Source organism: Poecilia reticulata, chromosome 8 (assembly GCF_904066995.2).
Source record: "Poecilia reticulata chromosome 8, P_reticulata-male-v2, whole genome shotgun sequence".
NCBI classification, from domain to species: domain Eukaryota; kingdom Metazoa; phylum Chordata; class Actinopteri; order Cyprinodontiformes; family Poeciliidae; genus Poecilia; species Poecilia reticulata.
In genome coordinates this window covers 12,067,596-12,084,515 of record NC_088837.1, presented here as the reverse complement: position 1 = coordinate 12,084,515, position 16,920 = coordinate 12,067,596, and the positions used below count along the sequence as shown (strand labels likewise).

General features: G+C 40.7%; 1 protein-coding gene and 1 long non-coding RNA gene across 3 annotated transcripts in view; one reads left to right on the top strand and one right to left on the bottom strand.

The window, feature by feature from the left end:
• The first annotated feature begins 1,519 nt into the window (after positions 1–1,519).
• On the top strand, positions 1,520–6,061 carry LOC103469307 (uncharacterized). 2 transcript variants are annotated; one of them, XR_014088606.1, is made up of 3 exons: positions 1,520–3,201; positions 3,554–3,633; positions 4,579–6,061. It is a non-coding gene; the product is annotated as an uncharacterized LOC103469307 (long non-coding RNA). The 2 variants fall into 2 exon arrangements; XR_534329.3 differs by having other exon boundaries at positions 3,505–3,633.
• Positions 6,062–10,752: 4,691 nt separating this feature from the next.
• LOC103469308 (Na(+)/H(+) exchange regulatory cofactor NHE-RF2) overlaps positions 10,753–16,920 on the bottom strand; it is a 32,944-nt gene continuing 26,776 nt past the window's right edge. The window contains exons 4-6 of the mRNA XM_008416908.2: positions 14,333–14,486; positions 14,025–14,143; positions 10,753–13,923 (exon numbers count right to left, since the gene is read on the bottom strand). Coding sequence (XP_008415130.1) covers positions 13,759–13,923; positions 14,025–14,143; positions 14,333–14,486 — 438 coding nt within the window. The 3' untranslated portion in view covers positions 10,753–13,758. The remainder of the gene's footprint in view (positions 13,924–14,024; positions 14,144–14,332; positions 14,487–16,920) is intronic.

The window sequence follows — 16,920 nt, the reverse complement described above, 5'->3', positions numbered from 1 at the left end:
TGTGTGCTCATTTCTTCAGTGCTCCTCTGTGTACGTTCAATATTTACTGACATAAATCGTGTATTTGGATTTGTACATAAATCATGGTGTATTGTACAGAAGGGGAATTAATTATTGCATCTCTGTTACTATGCGAGCGGTTTATTTGGGGATATTCAACAAACTTGACGCTTTAAAACGTGAGTCACTTACCAAATAACTCTATTCTGGGCTACCGACCTGTGAGATATAACATATCAACTTCTGTCTGGTTGTTATGGTGATGCAGTTTCAATTATGCAACAAAAGACAGAGAAAGATATTCATTTGGCGGTAAGAAAGTGCTGCTAGATGTGTCAGCTGATCCAAAAGGTACCAGGCTTTCTTATTAAACCAGACTCACAGACAATGGGGCTCTTCTTATGAACATCAACATCTTCTTCTGCAAATAGAGATCAGTTTTGAAAAAAAAAAAAACCCCAAAACATTTTATGTAAATTTGATTAAAATCTTGAATCTCAAATTGCAGTGAAATCCTTCTTTGACGAGCTTCGTGTTTGGTTCTAATCTTATTTCTTGGTGACTTTGAGGTTTGAAGCTGCCCTGCAAATCACCTTGATCTTTATCTCCTCTCATAGGTTTTCTATTAGATTCATGTCAGGCTGGGAACCTACAAAATGTTAATATCACTTCAAGTCAGGAGTGTTCGCTCCCACTGAAAATCTTCTACTTGGCAACCTCTACCTCTGTCTTTTTGATTGCTCCACCGTCTCCATAAATCATTTTTGATCTCGCTACCGTCGTGTAACCCTTCCATTTCCAACTTTCTTGCTAAGAGTTTGACACCCTGATCTAATACCGACTCCACCTTAAACAAACTGTCGCTCCTACCACACACCTCACGGCTGTCTCACCGCCCCTGTACGAGACGGCACCGCCTGCACCACCCTTGAGTACCTTTCTACTGCGTCAGGCTTACTCACAAAGCACCACAGCTCCTTTCTACGCAACCTGTTTGTCTTGATTCACAAAGAAGCAATAAAACTACATCAATATTCTAAAATCAATTGCTGCATACAGATTGTCACCGCTCTTCTTACAGCTTAAGGACTCCTTCGTTACTGCACACACTTGTTTTTTTGTTTTTTTTAAATAGATATTTGCATTGTAAAATGTGTTTCATTAGCAAAGAAACCACAAGAGAATCCAGCTGGGTCATCTGTGCATGACTTTTCTGCAGCGTACCAAAGCGTTCAGATGCATTTTTGTGAAATGTATTGCTCTGACATTCAGTGGTCACAGCTAATGATTCATACATATCTTTGTAACTCCCTTAGCATTATCAAAGTAGCAGTGGCTCACTGAAAAGCTGTGAGTGAATACCTGTAAAAGCAACAATTTTAGCAGCTTCATTTAATCGTTGTCGTGTTCATGAATCAAGTTGCTTTTTGGAAAAAAATAAATAACAAAAACTCCAACTTTGGCTTAAAAGAGCTTGTGCATAAAGACATTGTCTTATTCTTTTTTTGTGTGCGTGGTGAGTTTGCGTGTATAAATCTAGGTTGGGGGATTTCCAGTCATTTTCATATGGTAACTACAGATGGCAGACACAGAAATCTCTGAGCTGTATGGCTGTCCTAATCCACCTGTCATTTCTTCATCCCTTTCATCATCCTCTTCTCCACCCTGCATTTAAAGCTTTAGGGGTTTTTTTCCACCCATTTCTTTCCGTTTTTTCTTTTTTCCTTTAACCCCTCCCCTCCTTATGCAGTCCCGGGACATTTTAGGTCATAACATTTCTATTCTTCATCCACGCCGGATTGTTTTACAGGAAACCAATCAAGAAGTGGGTCATTATGTTCAAGAAAAGACCAACTCAGCGTTGTCCAACTTAAAACGAGCCAGTGAAGAGGCTCCAAATGAATCCACTTGACTGAATGGTCTTTCCTTATTTTTCTCTCTGTCTCTCTCTCTCTCTTGCTACTCCTCCTCCCTTACCTCTCTGGTATTATGTGCAGGCAGTTGCCGTGGCGACAGGACACACAAACAGTGTGGCGGTAGACAGGAAGTGCTGTGGAACCACAATGGCGTCACTGCGGCTCTGCGCTCGCTCTCCACTCGCTCGCCTCTTATCCCCAGCCTGCTTGCATGCTATTATCCTTAGCAAGCTGAACGAAGACCACATTGCTGTCTCTTTTTCTCTTCTTTCTCAACATTATTAGCATTGCTTTTTCAGCTGTCCCTCGCTCTCTTTTTTTCAGCTTTGCACCACATTAGTGGCGCTGGTGTTTGGAAAATTGCTGTCTGATCTGCGGTGTCTGGAATGTTGGGTGTTAGGTTGATGAGTTGAAAAGCTGTCGTTTTTGAGCTTTTGCTCGTGTTAAACGCCGGGACAAAAATGCACATAAACATACTGATGTGTTTTGGGATTTTACAGTAACCTTTACAACACATCCACAGCTATTAAAAGAATGCCAGGGTGGTGCATTTGTAGCTTTGTTCTTGATGAAGTGAGTCAAAAAGGGGCCGTGTCAGAGATGGACAGAGCTGGGAATAAACGGGAATGTGTGTGGTCCCTGTTGCAGACTCTTACATCAGACTGGCATTTGTGTACAGTGCACATCTCTCCTGCTCTCCCTCTGTCTTTTTACAAATCCTATCCCTAAATATACTCCTCTGGAAAAACCCCTCGAGAAGATACCGCCCTCTTCCACGCAACATGCTAAAAATATCCTCCAAGACCACCTTTCCAGCCCCCTTCTCGGTGTGGTTTTCTGTCAGACCAGTCTCCTGTCGTTTTGATTGCTGACCCTCTCATTTGTTCCTTTCTAGCACTCAACACCAGTTCATTATCTCACACTATCCCAAACTGTCTGGTGTGTTTAGCCCCTACTTTGAACTCCCCCCATCTGGCCTCGATCTGTCTGATAGAGGTGCCCCCTGCTGTCCCCAGAGGCTTCTTGCTCTTTCTGCTGACATAAACAACTACTCATCCGTACCGCCCATGCATCCATCCAGGCAGCGGAGCAGACTTCCAGCTAAACCAGTCCGTTGACCTTCAGGCCAGCCAGATGTTAAAACAGGGTCTGTCTGGGGGAGAAACCTGGTGAACAGATGCGTTCCCAGAAAACAAAAACCGAACATTGGAGGATCTTCCTCATGTCGAGACAATGAAATGTTCACATTCGGATGACAAGGAGGACGTTACAGTTGTCCGTAAAGGTATGAAAACCAATTATTTCCAGAGCATAATGACACAGTTCATCTAGAAATGTGACAAAAATAACATTTGTACGGATTCCTACCAGTCTGACATTAGTGTGGAACATTTTCCCGATTCCTCAGTTTTAGATTTGAGTTGTTTGAGTGGTTCTGTGAAGCCTATTTCACTCCACGCCATCTCAGACGGATAAAGATTTTTATTCAGTCCAGGATTTTATATTTCTTAATTCTCAGCCAGTTCTTGGTGGATTCACTGGTAAGATTTAAGCCATTGTCATGTTGCTGGGTTTATTTCGTCTTCAGGTTGGACTTGTTTTAACAAATGGTCCGTACTATTCATGTTGGATTTCAGTCATGGTGAGTTTCTACAGCCTGATACAGCAAAGCAGCACCGGACCATGACGCCGCCACCTCCATCATGGCTGATATGAGGTTGGTTTCCTGGAATGTGGTAAAAATACTTTAATGAAGTCAACGGGAAATTAGATATACCCTCGTAGAAAAATAAAAAAAATATTTTTGTCAGTTTATTGCAGTAAAAATTTCCGATGTGGATAAAATATCCAGTTGTCTAAGTATGTTTGGAAAACATGCAAGTTTTTATAGAGTGTTTTAATTTTTTCACATCACGTTTATAGTTTGCGTAATTAGCAATTAAAAAACATACATAGTTCTGGTACATTGTTAAAATATTGTCATTTTTATCCCTTGTGCCTCAACCTAAGTGGAAAAATCTTCTTATGAAGAAAATAGTTTTCATAATTATAATCTTGACACAAATCAGGTGTTGATTGATATAAGAGAGTATAAACTAGAGATTAAAGATTTCCATTTCAAGTCATAAATTACAGCTCAGATTTACATAACTGGAATTCCCATGAAAAAAATACTTTAAAAAAAAAAATCTATTAAGCATCTTAATTATAGAAGTCTACCACTAAAAAAACTAATCTGCCTGTTTAATGTGCTGCATAGTGGGTGATGATCACCCTGAGCAAATTTTCACAGCAAATATGTCATACAATCTCTTTAAGCAGTAAAAATAAATCTTAATCTGTACATTTACCGATGTTAAAATGTGGTTCGAAAGAAGCTGAGGTTAACCAAATGGTCTAAGAATCTGTGGGTCAAGGTCATGTTTTGTTTTTGTTTGTTTGTTTGGGCTAAATCAAGATGGTGACTGAACCACCAATAAAAAGACATTCATAGATGTCCGTAGATTGGAGGAGTCATTATCCAGGATTCCCAGTAGTACTGATTGTACTGGCAGAGCAAAGGATCACAAAGGACTTGTCTTCCCCACCAATTTATCCAGTTGTTTGTCTTTCACATTTATTTACAAAGACGCTGATGATTTTTTTTGTCTTTTTTCCACAGGAAATGGTAGTAGGAGGCTCTGCAAAGCATGTCCTGAGAGGGGAATGTGTAAAGAATATCCGGTCAGTGCAACTGTGGGATATAAAACTGAAGCTATTTAAAAAAAAGCAAAAATATTAAAAAGCTCTTTGAGTTAACACTTTTTTTTGCTACTTTTCTTTTTATTGTTTCACTCTTACATGAAAATGCTTTACGTGTTCATGACCCCTTTCAAATGAGCAGAGATTCAATTGTTGTAACCTCCTCAGAAATTGCTCCAATCAGTCGAATGAAAGTGCCGCCACTGATGCTCAACCATTTCCAGCTCCACCTGGTCACCTCCAGGTGGTTAAATTTATGTTATAAATGTAAATATCTTGATCCCGTAGCTGAAAATGTCTACAATAAAAGAAAAAAATATATCAGAACGGTGCTAAAACGTTGCATATCGCATTTGTTGTCTTAACTTGCCCTTTTCAGTGGGAGGCAGGTATTGAGTAAAGAGTAGTTTAGCTTGCAAAATGTTTTACTGCCAGGCAACACTTTTTATGTGTACATAAAAAATTATATTGCGCATTCTTAATGTGAAAACCCTTCTGTTAAAAACGATTGGATTGCAGCATGTTCCTCTAAAGCCTGACTAAATATAGGAATATACTGGATTCTCCTCTCAGTAAAACCACGCAACATACAGTGACTTCTCAGGGCTGGCATCACTGCTCCTCTACTTTGTTTAGATTATCACATTAACTTAATTGGTGAGTTATGAGCTCCACACAGCAGCCTCAGTCAAGAATGTGAACAGAAACAACAGCAAAAAAGGAACTTGCTTCAGAACAGGAAGGAGAAACAACAACAGAATAATTCTTGAGAATCCAGACAAAGAGAAGATGACTTAATGCTCTATTTATGTCTGGGAAAAGTAAGAAAAAACAGATTACTGTATTTGTTCAACTGCAGTTTCTGCCCAGCGAGGCAGGAAGCCTATCTTTGACCACATGACATTTCTGTTCCTGTATTCGACGGCTGACATCATCTTCGGTGACACACTGCTCAGTGACTTCCTCCGTCCCGTTAATCACTCGGCCGCTAACAGGCAACGCACACTCTTCTCGATTCCTGAACCGCTTTTACAGCTCCGCACCACATTCCACCCTCCCTCGTTAGCTCCTCGGCCCCAGCATCAGCCGTGGAGGCATATTTTCCCCAGTTGGTCTCCCCACTTATAGGAGGGACCTCTGACTCCTTTTGTCGTCCCTGTAAAGCCTAAAAATAACTCTATGCTATGCTTTTCCACCTGCTGCTCTTGGTTGTGGAGAAGGGGCATCATACATGGAGACTGTTGTTTATATTGCTTTGTTAGGGACAGCAGAGTAAATGGGGTTGAATACGCATGTATAATCTCACACCCTGCCAACTTTTTCTGTTTTTCTGTCTTTATAATAATTGCTGTCAGCTGTCTTTGTTGACTTTAATCCCTTTAATTGAATAAAGTTGATAATGCAGCATTGAGAACTCCCCACTATTCTTTCCTGCTGAGTACAGTTTTTAAAGTAAGCTCTGACGGAGATCGACTAAAGGCTCAAAATACAAATGCATGAAAAAAAAAAAAAACAAACAGACAAACTAACAAAAAGAACATATTTCTTCAATTTTAGTGTCGGTCTATGAAATAAATCACATTCAACTTTCATGTCGCAATAAAATGCGAAACAGTTCAGGCGGGCTTGAATACTTTTTCCAGGCCTCCTCTCGAAAGTTTATCAACTTCCACTCAAGAATAGGAAAGAAAAGAAAGGAAAGGAATGCGCCAGCCCACGGCCGTTAGGGAACAGGTGATATTTCTAGCGCGTTATCTGTGTTTAGATAAACTTGACAAGAAGGATCATCAGTCTGGCTCTCTGATTGGCTGCTCCGAGCTGAACTTCAGCCATCCGAGAGGTATAGAAAGAGAGCGCAAACAGGGGGAAAGTTCCACATTTTGCAAGAGCTTATTTGACCACTGGACTCTAAGAACATACTGTGCTATTGTAAATTACATAGGGGCATTATTTACGGCTGCAGTATCAAAGCTCCGAGCTAAATTGAAAGAAGATGACTGAGAGAAGAAGGAAAGTTTATAGTCAGCAACATGGAGCGCTGTCAACTTGAAGTATGTCAACTTTTACGATATTGTAAAAGAAACAAAAAACGCATGCACACACATATTTGCAGGAAGAATGAAAGACAGTGTGTGCTGTATTCTGCCTCTCGGTTGAGGTCAGTGGACGCCAAAACACACACTCAGAGTGTGATTGGATAATGCGCCATGGTGTGTATATATGCATGGAAATCACAGCCGACACAAAACTAAACCCGCGGACTCATTTGTGAAAACAAATCCAGTCATATCTGCAACCTAAAGGCATTTTTTACTACTCTGGATTACCAGCCAAGTAGCTGCGGGAATGCTAACCAGTCACAGACCTCGGAAGCGATGAACACCAGTTTAATCATCTGTTTGCCTTCTCAAAACGAAAGCATTGCCACGCTGCTTGTGTAAAATGAAAAAGTAGACGAGGTGATAAAACTTTCTTTTCCTTTAGGGAAGCCAAATAATGCAAACTTTTACCGCGTAATGAGGCCGCCACTCTGAGTGTGTTGGCGTCAGACAATAAATAGGCGGCTTAGCAAGTTAATCCAAGGTGTGCACAAACTGGGTGTGGCCCTGCGCGTTTCCTCTTCCCCCACCCATGTGATAGTTGCTCTTCGGAGAGGGTATGTGCCTGCACTCGCACCCTCTGGATCCCCAGTTTCCCTTCGCTTTGATCCTCCGTTTCTCTTTCCCACTCATTTTAACTGGAATCTTATCTTTTTCTCATCTTTCCCTATTTATTTCTCCCTTAATCTGAACTAATTATCCATCTCATTCCCTTCTCTGAGTGTTTCGTTTTCGACCTACTTGCCCTGTCTCTGTGCATGTAGCTGTCCTTATTTGGCTTCTCTTTGACTGAGTGGGGAGTGAGCATGAATGTGACTGTGTGTGTGTGTGTATGCGTGTGTGTGTTTCCTCCTGACTGTGACTCACCGCTCGTCTGACTCACAAGCGCTAACAAAAACACAGTTGCCTGGGAGACGCACCCCTTCGCCCCCTGCCACCATTTTTTTTGCCTTTCCCCTCCCTGTCAGCCTCTGGTTTCCCTCCCTCTCTCTCTCTCTCTCTCTCTCTCTCTCTCTCTCTCTCTCTCTCTCTCTCTCTCTCTCTCTCTCTCAGGCATCCCAGGCAGCCCTGGCACTGGTAAATAGATGCCACTCTTGAGGAGGATTAAGGTGCTGAGGTTAGTGTGTGTGGGATACTGTGAAGGATCTAAGGACGCAGGAGAAATCAACAAACATAATCACAATGAGTCCCAAAAGTTTCAACCCTTAAAAACTAGTACAGACTACTTAAACGAAAGTTTGGAAGGACGTAAGAGGGCAGAAAACCTGGGGTTTAAGGCGAGCAATCATCCATCATCAATAGGAAGTTAGAACTGCGTGCGACGACCGAGACAGGCTAAACAGAAAGTGCCCACCTGTGGCTCTATTCTCTGCCTCTGTTCTCTTGCTTTTACTGCTCTGAAATTGCAGACTGCTTTGAACTGGGGCTGTCCTTTGATGTGCTGGCGTCATGGCTCGGCCTCGCCATAACCTCCAGGGAGGTTGATAATGTGGCCACGTGTGGAGTTGCATTTTGAGCAAGCTCAGGTAGGGCCCAATGTAACCACAGCCTCATGCTAGAAAAGGTTTGTCCCACTTCCTGGATCTGAAACGCTGATGTTGTGCCTCCTAGTGGACGAACTGTAGCTTATTAGCTGCTGCAATGTGTGTTATTATAGAAAATTAAGCACTAAAAGGTAATAAATATGTTGACTCTGGCTGAGCTACTGATTATAGGCACAATTTAGATAAGAGCTTAATAAGTATCCATCTAGTAGCATTTTCTCCTCCAATCGTCTCTGGGCAAAAGTCTTGAATCATTTTGAATCATCATCATCTTTTAACCAGGTTGTAATTGTAAATACTTGTTCTGAAAGGTTGTTTTTTTTCACTTTTTTACCATTTACTTCCAATGCTTTGTAATAATTGTCAGTAACATGCATCAATATTTCTTTATGCTTATTAAAATATTTCAGAGCTTTCATTTGAACAGATCTGTCATCAAAAGCATTTTTTAAAACTTATTTTGATCTATGAATAAAGCATGAATAAAAGATTACTACCAGTAGTCTCTTGCAAAAAAATTGTTTTTTAATAGATACATTTATGGAAAATACTTTTGAGACCAAAATGTAAGTTATTGGTTTACTTACATGTAGGGAAGAAAACTTGATTACATTGTTGCCATGCTGAAACACGGCAGTGGCAGCATCATGATGCTATCCAGGGGAGCTGGTTTGGACTTTGCTGAAATTTCGTTTATTTGTTTCTAATAAAATGCCTTTCAGATGCTTTTCATTTGCTACAGATGTCTTCTTTAGGCTGACCATTGCTGCTTTTGTCCTTCATTTCCTCTATTTTGAAGCAAACGCGACACAATATGCTGCTGTGGACAGAAACACAAAAACACCAATTTAAATTACAACACTGATGCACTTTCAAAAGTCTGAAAGCCACTTTGAAAATATGTTGCTTTTTGTCACACACACACACACACCCCCACACTCCCCCCCCACACACACACGCACACACACGCACGCACACGCACACACACACACACACACACACACACACACACACACACACACACACACACAGACACACACACAAAAACAAAAATGCTTACATTTATAACAAAATGTGTTACTCCATAAGGAGGATCCTGGTGATTCAGTAGCAACCTGACCTCTGACCCAACAACCGCTGGAGACATGCATCATCACCCATCAGCTCTGCTTTAGTGTTGCCTCCTTTGGTCAAAATAAGTTCAGTAAGATGCTTCTTGTGGCTGTCTACCAGCCTTTGAAAGTCAGAAGAAAGTTTCCCCCACTCCTCGCTTTAAGCTGTGAAATGATTGAGGAGTTTCATTTACAGCCTGTTTCAAATTCATCTCTCAGGATCCCAAATCAGGACACGTCCACCTCCGTGCTTCACAGTTGTCATCAGGTTAATTTCCAAGAATGTTTTATTGTGCAGCACTTGGAACCGCCGGCTTCCTTAGTTGTTTGAGATTAATTACAGACATCATGAATATAAACCTATTTCAAATCAATAGCCACATCCTGTCTGATGCAGATGTTTAAAAGTGTCGACCCGGGGGGAAAAAGAAATCAACTCAAAACCAGGTCGTATTTAAGTGCAGTTGTTTCTTGTTGGGCTGGTAATGGAGACTTTTAATCTGCAAATGCAACTTTTGGGAACAAACAAGACATTAAAAAAATAAAACTAAAACAAACAGTTTCAGAAGGGCACTTTTTGCACAAGGGGTAAATAGCAGGTGCTCTAGCAGCCCCTAGTGTCTATCTGTGCATGTCCCCGCTCACAGGTTATTCGGCCCAAGACTTATTGTGAGTGTAAAATGCTAACTTATGGCTGATAAAGAGGAAATCTATAGTATTTTTGTATGAAATAAGCTACTGTAAATAGTCATTTACCATTTAAAGTAAGATAAATAGATATATTTATGCCATACTTAATAAATACTGTAGGTGTCTGCATAAAACCTGAGCTAATACCTGAGAAACACTGGACTAAACAGCAACATAATCCAGAAAATATGACTTTTTAAAAAATCTATCCAAAAAGTTTTTAAACTACTTAAGTGATCCAAAAACCAAAATCACTAAAGCATTGCGTATTTCAGAGTATCCAGAATCACAGAAGACAAAGAGCACAGACTTCTCTTTGCATTCAATGAAGACACACACAAACCACTGCAAGCTCTCTCACATGGCCACAAACCCACTTCTGACCCCGGTGTAACCCCTGTGTGTCCTCACAGCAGCTGGCTAGTGGAAGAATTGTGAGAACAGGCCGAACCTGAAACTGTACGCCAACATAATCCTCACTGAGAGGGAGACATAAAGGGGGGGCTGAGAGGAAACGGGAGCAAACGAGGGACAGTGGAACAAAAAAACAAAAAAGACCAATAGAGGAGAAATGAGGGATGGAAAATCCCAAATCCTGCAATCTCCCTGCGAAAGGTGAATGAATGCAACATTTTGGTAAATTCAAAAGAAGCCTTTGTTTCACTTTATTGAAAAAAAATGCAACCTGACACATATGTACATCTGTAACACAGATTGCTTTCCAGACTCTGTCAGAGTATAGAGCTAACACTAATTACCCTAATGCATTACATGTTTACCTTTTCCACATACAAGCATGTGCATTTCAGCTGTTCCTATATGCATAGTAATCCTCTGTAATCTCTGTGGCTCCCTGTGTCTTTCCTGACCTCGCTGTGAGCTTCTCCAGCTCTCCCTGACCAACACGCTGCCATGTTGTGTCTGATCTGGTACCAGAAGTGAGTCGGTTTCTGTTAAACTTTAACCTCTGTCCAAAGACTTTATTTGTTTACAGAAATGAAATGTTCGACTCCTACGATAAAGACTAATTATCTTGAAGACTTACGTGATAAGAGTAGGTTTGTTTACAAGACCCGCTGCGCTCCAGTCAATCAGCTACTCATTGAAATCATTCAGTTTGCTCTGATTGGGCAGGTCTCGTATTGAAATATTCGCTTTTTTTCCTGTTCAATGAACATCAAATCTGAAAGTGTGCACTTCTTTGGTCTGCAAAGACATCACACAATAACTCTGGGTTTAGTAAAGATTAGATAAAGTAAAGGTTTTGGTATACCTACAGGACCAATCTTGTAATTCTTGAAAAGAATTAGCAAGTGAAAACTCAAAAGAAAACCAGAAATCCGTCTCGACCAGTAAAAGTCTGATTGATCCCTCACTATTCATGACGGCTTTTTATTGCTATTAAACTTCACATCACATTTGAATTTTCGTAAACAGGTGTGAAAAGCCTTAAAATAAATCCCACTCAATTGTAACAGCAAAATCTCACACTGAAGTATTCTGAAAACCGCCAATCTTACCTTTGACCCTAGTGGCAAACTTACAGGTGCCCCTGCTTTCAATATTCGGTGCAACCCCTCTCTGCCAGTTGGAAAGCACCAATTGCTCTTCTGCCGCAACATTTCACAAAGTTTGAAGATACACAGTTCACAGTTTTCTATAAAGTTATGTCTGTGAACAAAGGAAAAGGGTTGAATTTGTTTGGTAAACCATTTCTGAGTTGATTGGTTTCAGAACATTGTCTTGCTGAAAAAGCCTGAGGTGACCCATTGTCCCCTTGCTGATGGAGGCCAGCAATTTTTTGTTTTTGAATATCCAGGCATTTAAAAGAGTTCATGAGGCCATGCACTTTCCAGAACCTCTGGGAGAGAAACAGGCCGCAACAATTAAAAACCTCCACTGGATATGAGGAGCTTTTTCACTAAATTAGCCTTATTTTCAGGCCTTCAGTGTTTGTCACTAGAGAGCTCATGTATGCTGTGCACTCCTCCTGTGGTCAGAAGTTGTATTTTTATGCTTGTTGTTGGGGAAAAAAATAAGAACATCTTCAAAAGTTGGAGTCGTGACTGGGAAAGTCTGAGCTTGTCACGCAACCCGAAGTTTAATATCCAATATGGCAGTGCACAAAAAATGTAGTAAAATTATTTTGGCAAAGACCATTTACTATCACTTCTAATTCAATGTATAAATTGATGTGAAACATATAATGTGTTTGTATCCCAGTGCCAGTAAACTTGTAATCTGAATGCTTTCAACTTGAGTCTAAAGCTTGAAACAACTCGAATGTAGCATAACTCAAAGTTACGATTCCCTTTGAGTTGAGCAGACTTTCTTTTTTTTACTTTTTTTTTTCTTTATCTCTGATAGTAGGATAGAAAATACTTTTTTTTGTATGCCTCCCAAACCACCTGCTAGTATGCAGATACAGTCTAATGGTTGTTATGGAGACTTGGTTATCCAAAGGTCTTTGCTGCATTTTAGCCATCACAGGGAATAAAGGTGTAATAATTATGGGTTCCCCTCCACCCCAGAAATGAGCCTCTGTGTTACAACATATTTACACACAGCAATGAAATAGAAACTCATTCACTGTAAATTGAACTTCATAGAACTCTAATAAACTTTCAAATTTATTTTAAGGCTTTCCCCACATCTTGTAAAACGAGACTACACTCCTATTGTACTACTACAATCTAAGACTTTCCAGGTATTCTAGTAAAAAAGAAAAAGATGTAGCCTTCACAATCGTATCTGCTTCATAAGTCTAATAATATAAAAGAAAAATAATAACAATTAATACTGAATTATTAGTAGAATGCTACTTGGCCTGCAGTTAAATGTTGCCTCCACAAGTTCTTTGACAAACAAACAAACAAATGAACAAAAAAATGTTTGAACTCATAAAACAACCTTCACATTAAACCACTTTAATTTAAGTTTCTCTGATTATGCTAATCTCTTACTAGATTTTTCAAAATGTTTCTCTGAAATACTAAGTGATTCAGCAAGGTGTTTGTTTTGCTTTAAAACTTTAAAACACATCCTTTCTATGAACCTGGAGCTCCTTCCCGTTCTTCCCTTAGTGGTCACTCCCTTTGTCTTCAGGTAAGTAGATATTGGTGATTAGAGCATGAAGAAGTTCTTTTGAATTATTTTTATGTTTCGCAAACAGGCGTACGTTAATGACGATGATGATTAATGATGATATACTTGACATCAAAATACAAGTAAGACAGAATACACAGTGATCTTTTCTTGGTTGTACATTGTCTGCATGGGATGGAGGTGCAGAGTCTTTCACAGTGATGCTTCTGCCTGCTTCCTCAGGCTGATTTGAAAAAAATATATATAAACTCCCACCATCATTCATGTCACAGTGTCCAGTAACCTCTTTAGAAGGTTTTCCATAACAGGATGCTGCTTGTTTACTCTTGTTTGTGGTTTTTAAGTATAAAAATAGCTGCTATTTCGAGTCTCTCAGAGGAGGAGGCTGAATCAAATAGTTGGTTGAGAGAAAAGGTGTTGAGAAAAGAGAAAATGTGTCCCTCGCGCGTCGGGATTATTCTCATCTGAGTATAGGAAAAGCTTCTTATTCAGAGAAGTTCGATTTTTAGGAAATGCCTTTCACAAAGTCTCGCAAGGCAAAAAACTAATCTTAGAAGTTACTGAACAGCTCGTATTTCTTCATCCAGTCCATCTGTGGCGCCTTCTTCTTCTCCTTGGCATGGATTTTCATCTTTTCCTCCGCCGCCGTGGCGGCGAGTCGCAGACCGATCTCGGCGAAGGGGTCCATGAGCTGGCTGCCGTCGTCGTCTGCCAGCTGGACGTCAGAGACAATGAAGTGAAAATGAAAGATCGTGAGGTACTGGTTTAGGATTCAGACTCTTAAGCGGAATGGTCTGTACGAGCGTCCACACCGACCTGGGTGCTGTTCCCCTGGCTGCTGAGGTCTGAGCGCGTCGACCTGAAGGACTGCGTGGTGGAGCTGCCGTTGACCTGAGGGCTGGGCGATCCGTTGGACATGGAAGGACCGTCATAATCTAGGAACAAGAATACAAAGGAGACAAAACACAAAAGTTTTTTTTTTTTACTCCAGTGTTTAAAATTTTGATGCAAATACCCTATCCATTAATTCGTATGCATCGAATTGCAGAACAATGTTGAGAACTTGACATAAATCTATGCAGCTGTTAAGATTTCAAATACGTTCAGCTTTCAGCCTGTCCCACCTTTGACGTGGCTGATCGTGGGGATCACTCCTCTTCTCTTGAAGTGTTCGTCCGTTTCTGGATCCACCACCAGCAGCCAGGTCTCGTCTCCCCCTTTTTTTATGAAGGCCACCACCTCTGTATGCCTCATGCCCTCGATGTTCACGCCGTTCACCTGAACAGAAACGGGAAACGGAGAGATTATTTTCTGTGTGCACGTCAAGCAAAGTTTTGTTTCGCCTCATTTTATTACAGTGCAACCAGAAATGTTTATTTGTGTTTTTGGAACGCGCTGAATAATTGTGACGTGACTGGAAAAGAACACAGTGTTCAAGACGTTTTGCAAAGAAAAACCTGAAAATTATGGAAAATTATAGTGTGCTTTTTCATGTAAGCAAAATGCTGCACAACCAAGTATCTTCAGAAGTTGCCAAAATAAATGCGAAAAAGTTTCCACCTCTGCTGATTAGATCTCAGCATAAATCCAGCTGTTATGTGAAGGCCTCAGAGGTTTGTTAAAGAGCTTTAGAGAACAAACTGCATCATAAAGACCAAAGAACACAAGACACGACCATCCATCTACGCTGAGATGCAAGGAGATAATTAACCAGATATGCAGCCAGAAGGCTGGAAAAAATGTTATAAAAATTCCCATTTGCTGTTTGACTCAAGTGAATATGAGAAAGAAGATCCTCAGTTTAAAGCAGCCCAAAATTTCAGGAAGTAGCACCTCACCCTGAACACACTATCCCATATTCAGCAAACACAGAAAACCTAATATAGGCAACAAAAGACTCGAGACCAGAGCACCAGAACGGCTCAGATTAATTCTAGACCTAAATCCAATTGAGAATCTGTGGCATGACTGGAGTATCGACTGATGTTCACAGATTCTCTCATTTCAGTCTGGCTGAGCTTCAGCTGTTTTGCAAAAAAGAGTGGGTAAAAGTTTCAGTCTGTAGATGTGCAAAGCTGCGAGAAACTTGCAGTATCAATTACACAAAAGTCTAGAAATGACTCGAGGGAACAGAATGCAAGTCTCTGCGAGTAAAAACCAAACAGAAAACTATGTATTAGTTTAGTTTTATTTATTTAAAATGTATTTATTGCATAAAAAAATCCAATTCACTGTAATGCATGTGCTTCCTAACTCATCCACAAGGGGGAGCCATGTAACCACACAGCAATTGCTCATAAAACCATTTTTTTCCCCCAAGGACCATGCACACCGTTTGGACACTTTTCTCAAACTCTTTGCTTTTAGATTTTACTGAATAACAACAGAACTGATTCTCAGCACTGTTGAAGGAGTGCATGCAGACGCAGATGTGGCTGCAGTTCAAACATAAAAGGCGAAACGCACAGGGAAAACACAGTTATCTCTCTCACCTCTGCACCTAGCTGGTAAAGGCACCAGGCTTGTTTGCACCTGCTCTTATCTGGACACTGCGTTTCAGTAGCTCCGTCTAGACCGTTGTGGGTGCTCAGCAGGCTGCAACACAGCGAGTTTGTGTTGTTGGTACGCCATCAATATTTGATGACTCTCCTGAGCTCCGGCTTTGGCTCAGGTGTCAGGTGTCTCTTTTGCTGATGGGGAATTTGTTTAAAATTCACTGCTTTCGATGGGGGGAGAAGAGGATGTAGAAGGAGAATAAAATGTAGCATTTTCTTTAAGACAGAAGGGGAGACTTAAAGACACTAAAGTCTACTTTATGAGAGACTGTATGGGTTGTTCAGCAGACACACGAAGAAGCAAAGTAAAAGGAAACTAGAGCGAAAGAGGGAAACACTGGGCAACAAATGAAATAGAAGAATGTCAACAGATGGAAAATGTGAATGACTCCTCCTCTCATCCGTGCATCTGTTTTATCCAGGACTCCTTCCAGGCAGGCCTTCGGTCACCCAGTGAGACAGACAGACAGGTCAGTACAGAGGGAACAAACATCTCTGTATTGGGCCGACAACAGGTGTTGTGTTGTGCCTCACAGACTTCATTAACGGTCCAACCCTCACTGGACAATGCATCGTTCTCTTCCCGCTCTGTTAATTAATACATGCTGTAGGAACCGTGCACAAGCCTATTTCCCATGGGATCAGTCTTCAGGAAACCTCTTAATACTCAGTGTGTGTGCCTGCGTGTGTGTGTGTGTGTGTGTATGGCTTCACAGAGTTTCAACCTGAAGGTACTTTCTCCTTTTTGATGCGGCGATCAAAACCAGAACTTTCCAACAGATCATCACATCTGCGGACATGACACGAGAGACGAGAGTGGCTTTTGACCATTTGGCGTCTGTGTTAGCTTCACAAAGGAACAAAGAACACAACAAACAAGCTACGAGAGAGACGACAGTGTTCAATAAGCTATCATACACAGCAACACTCCTAACAAATGTATGTTAAATGGTCACCCTTCTCCTTTCCCTATAAATGTGTATAAATTGAAAGAAAACTCTGTAGCAGGTCTTTTTCCAGTTTTCTTGTCTGAAACTATGAAAAAAATGCTGCTATATTTGCAAAATATTTAAAAAGAAATATTCTACATAAAAAATGTAGTAAAGCAGAATTAAAATAAAAATGTCAAATGATAGAAGCGAGGACTATTGGTTGTG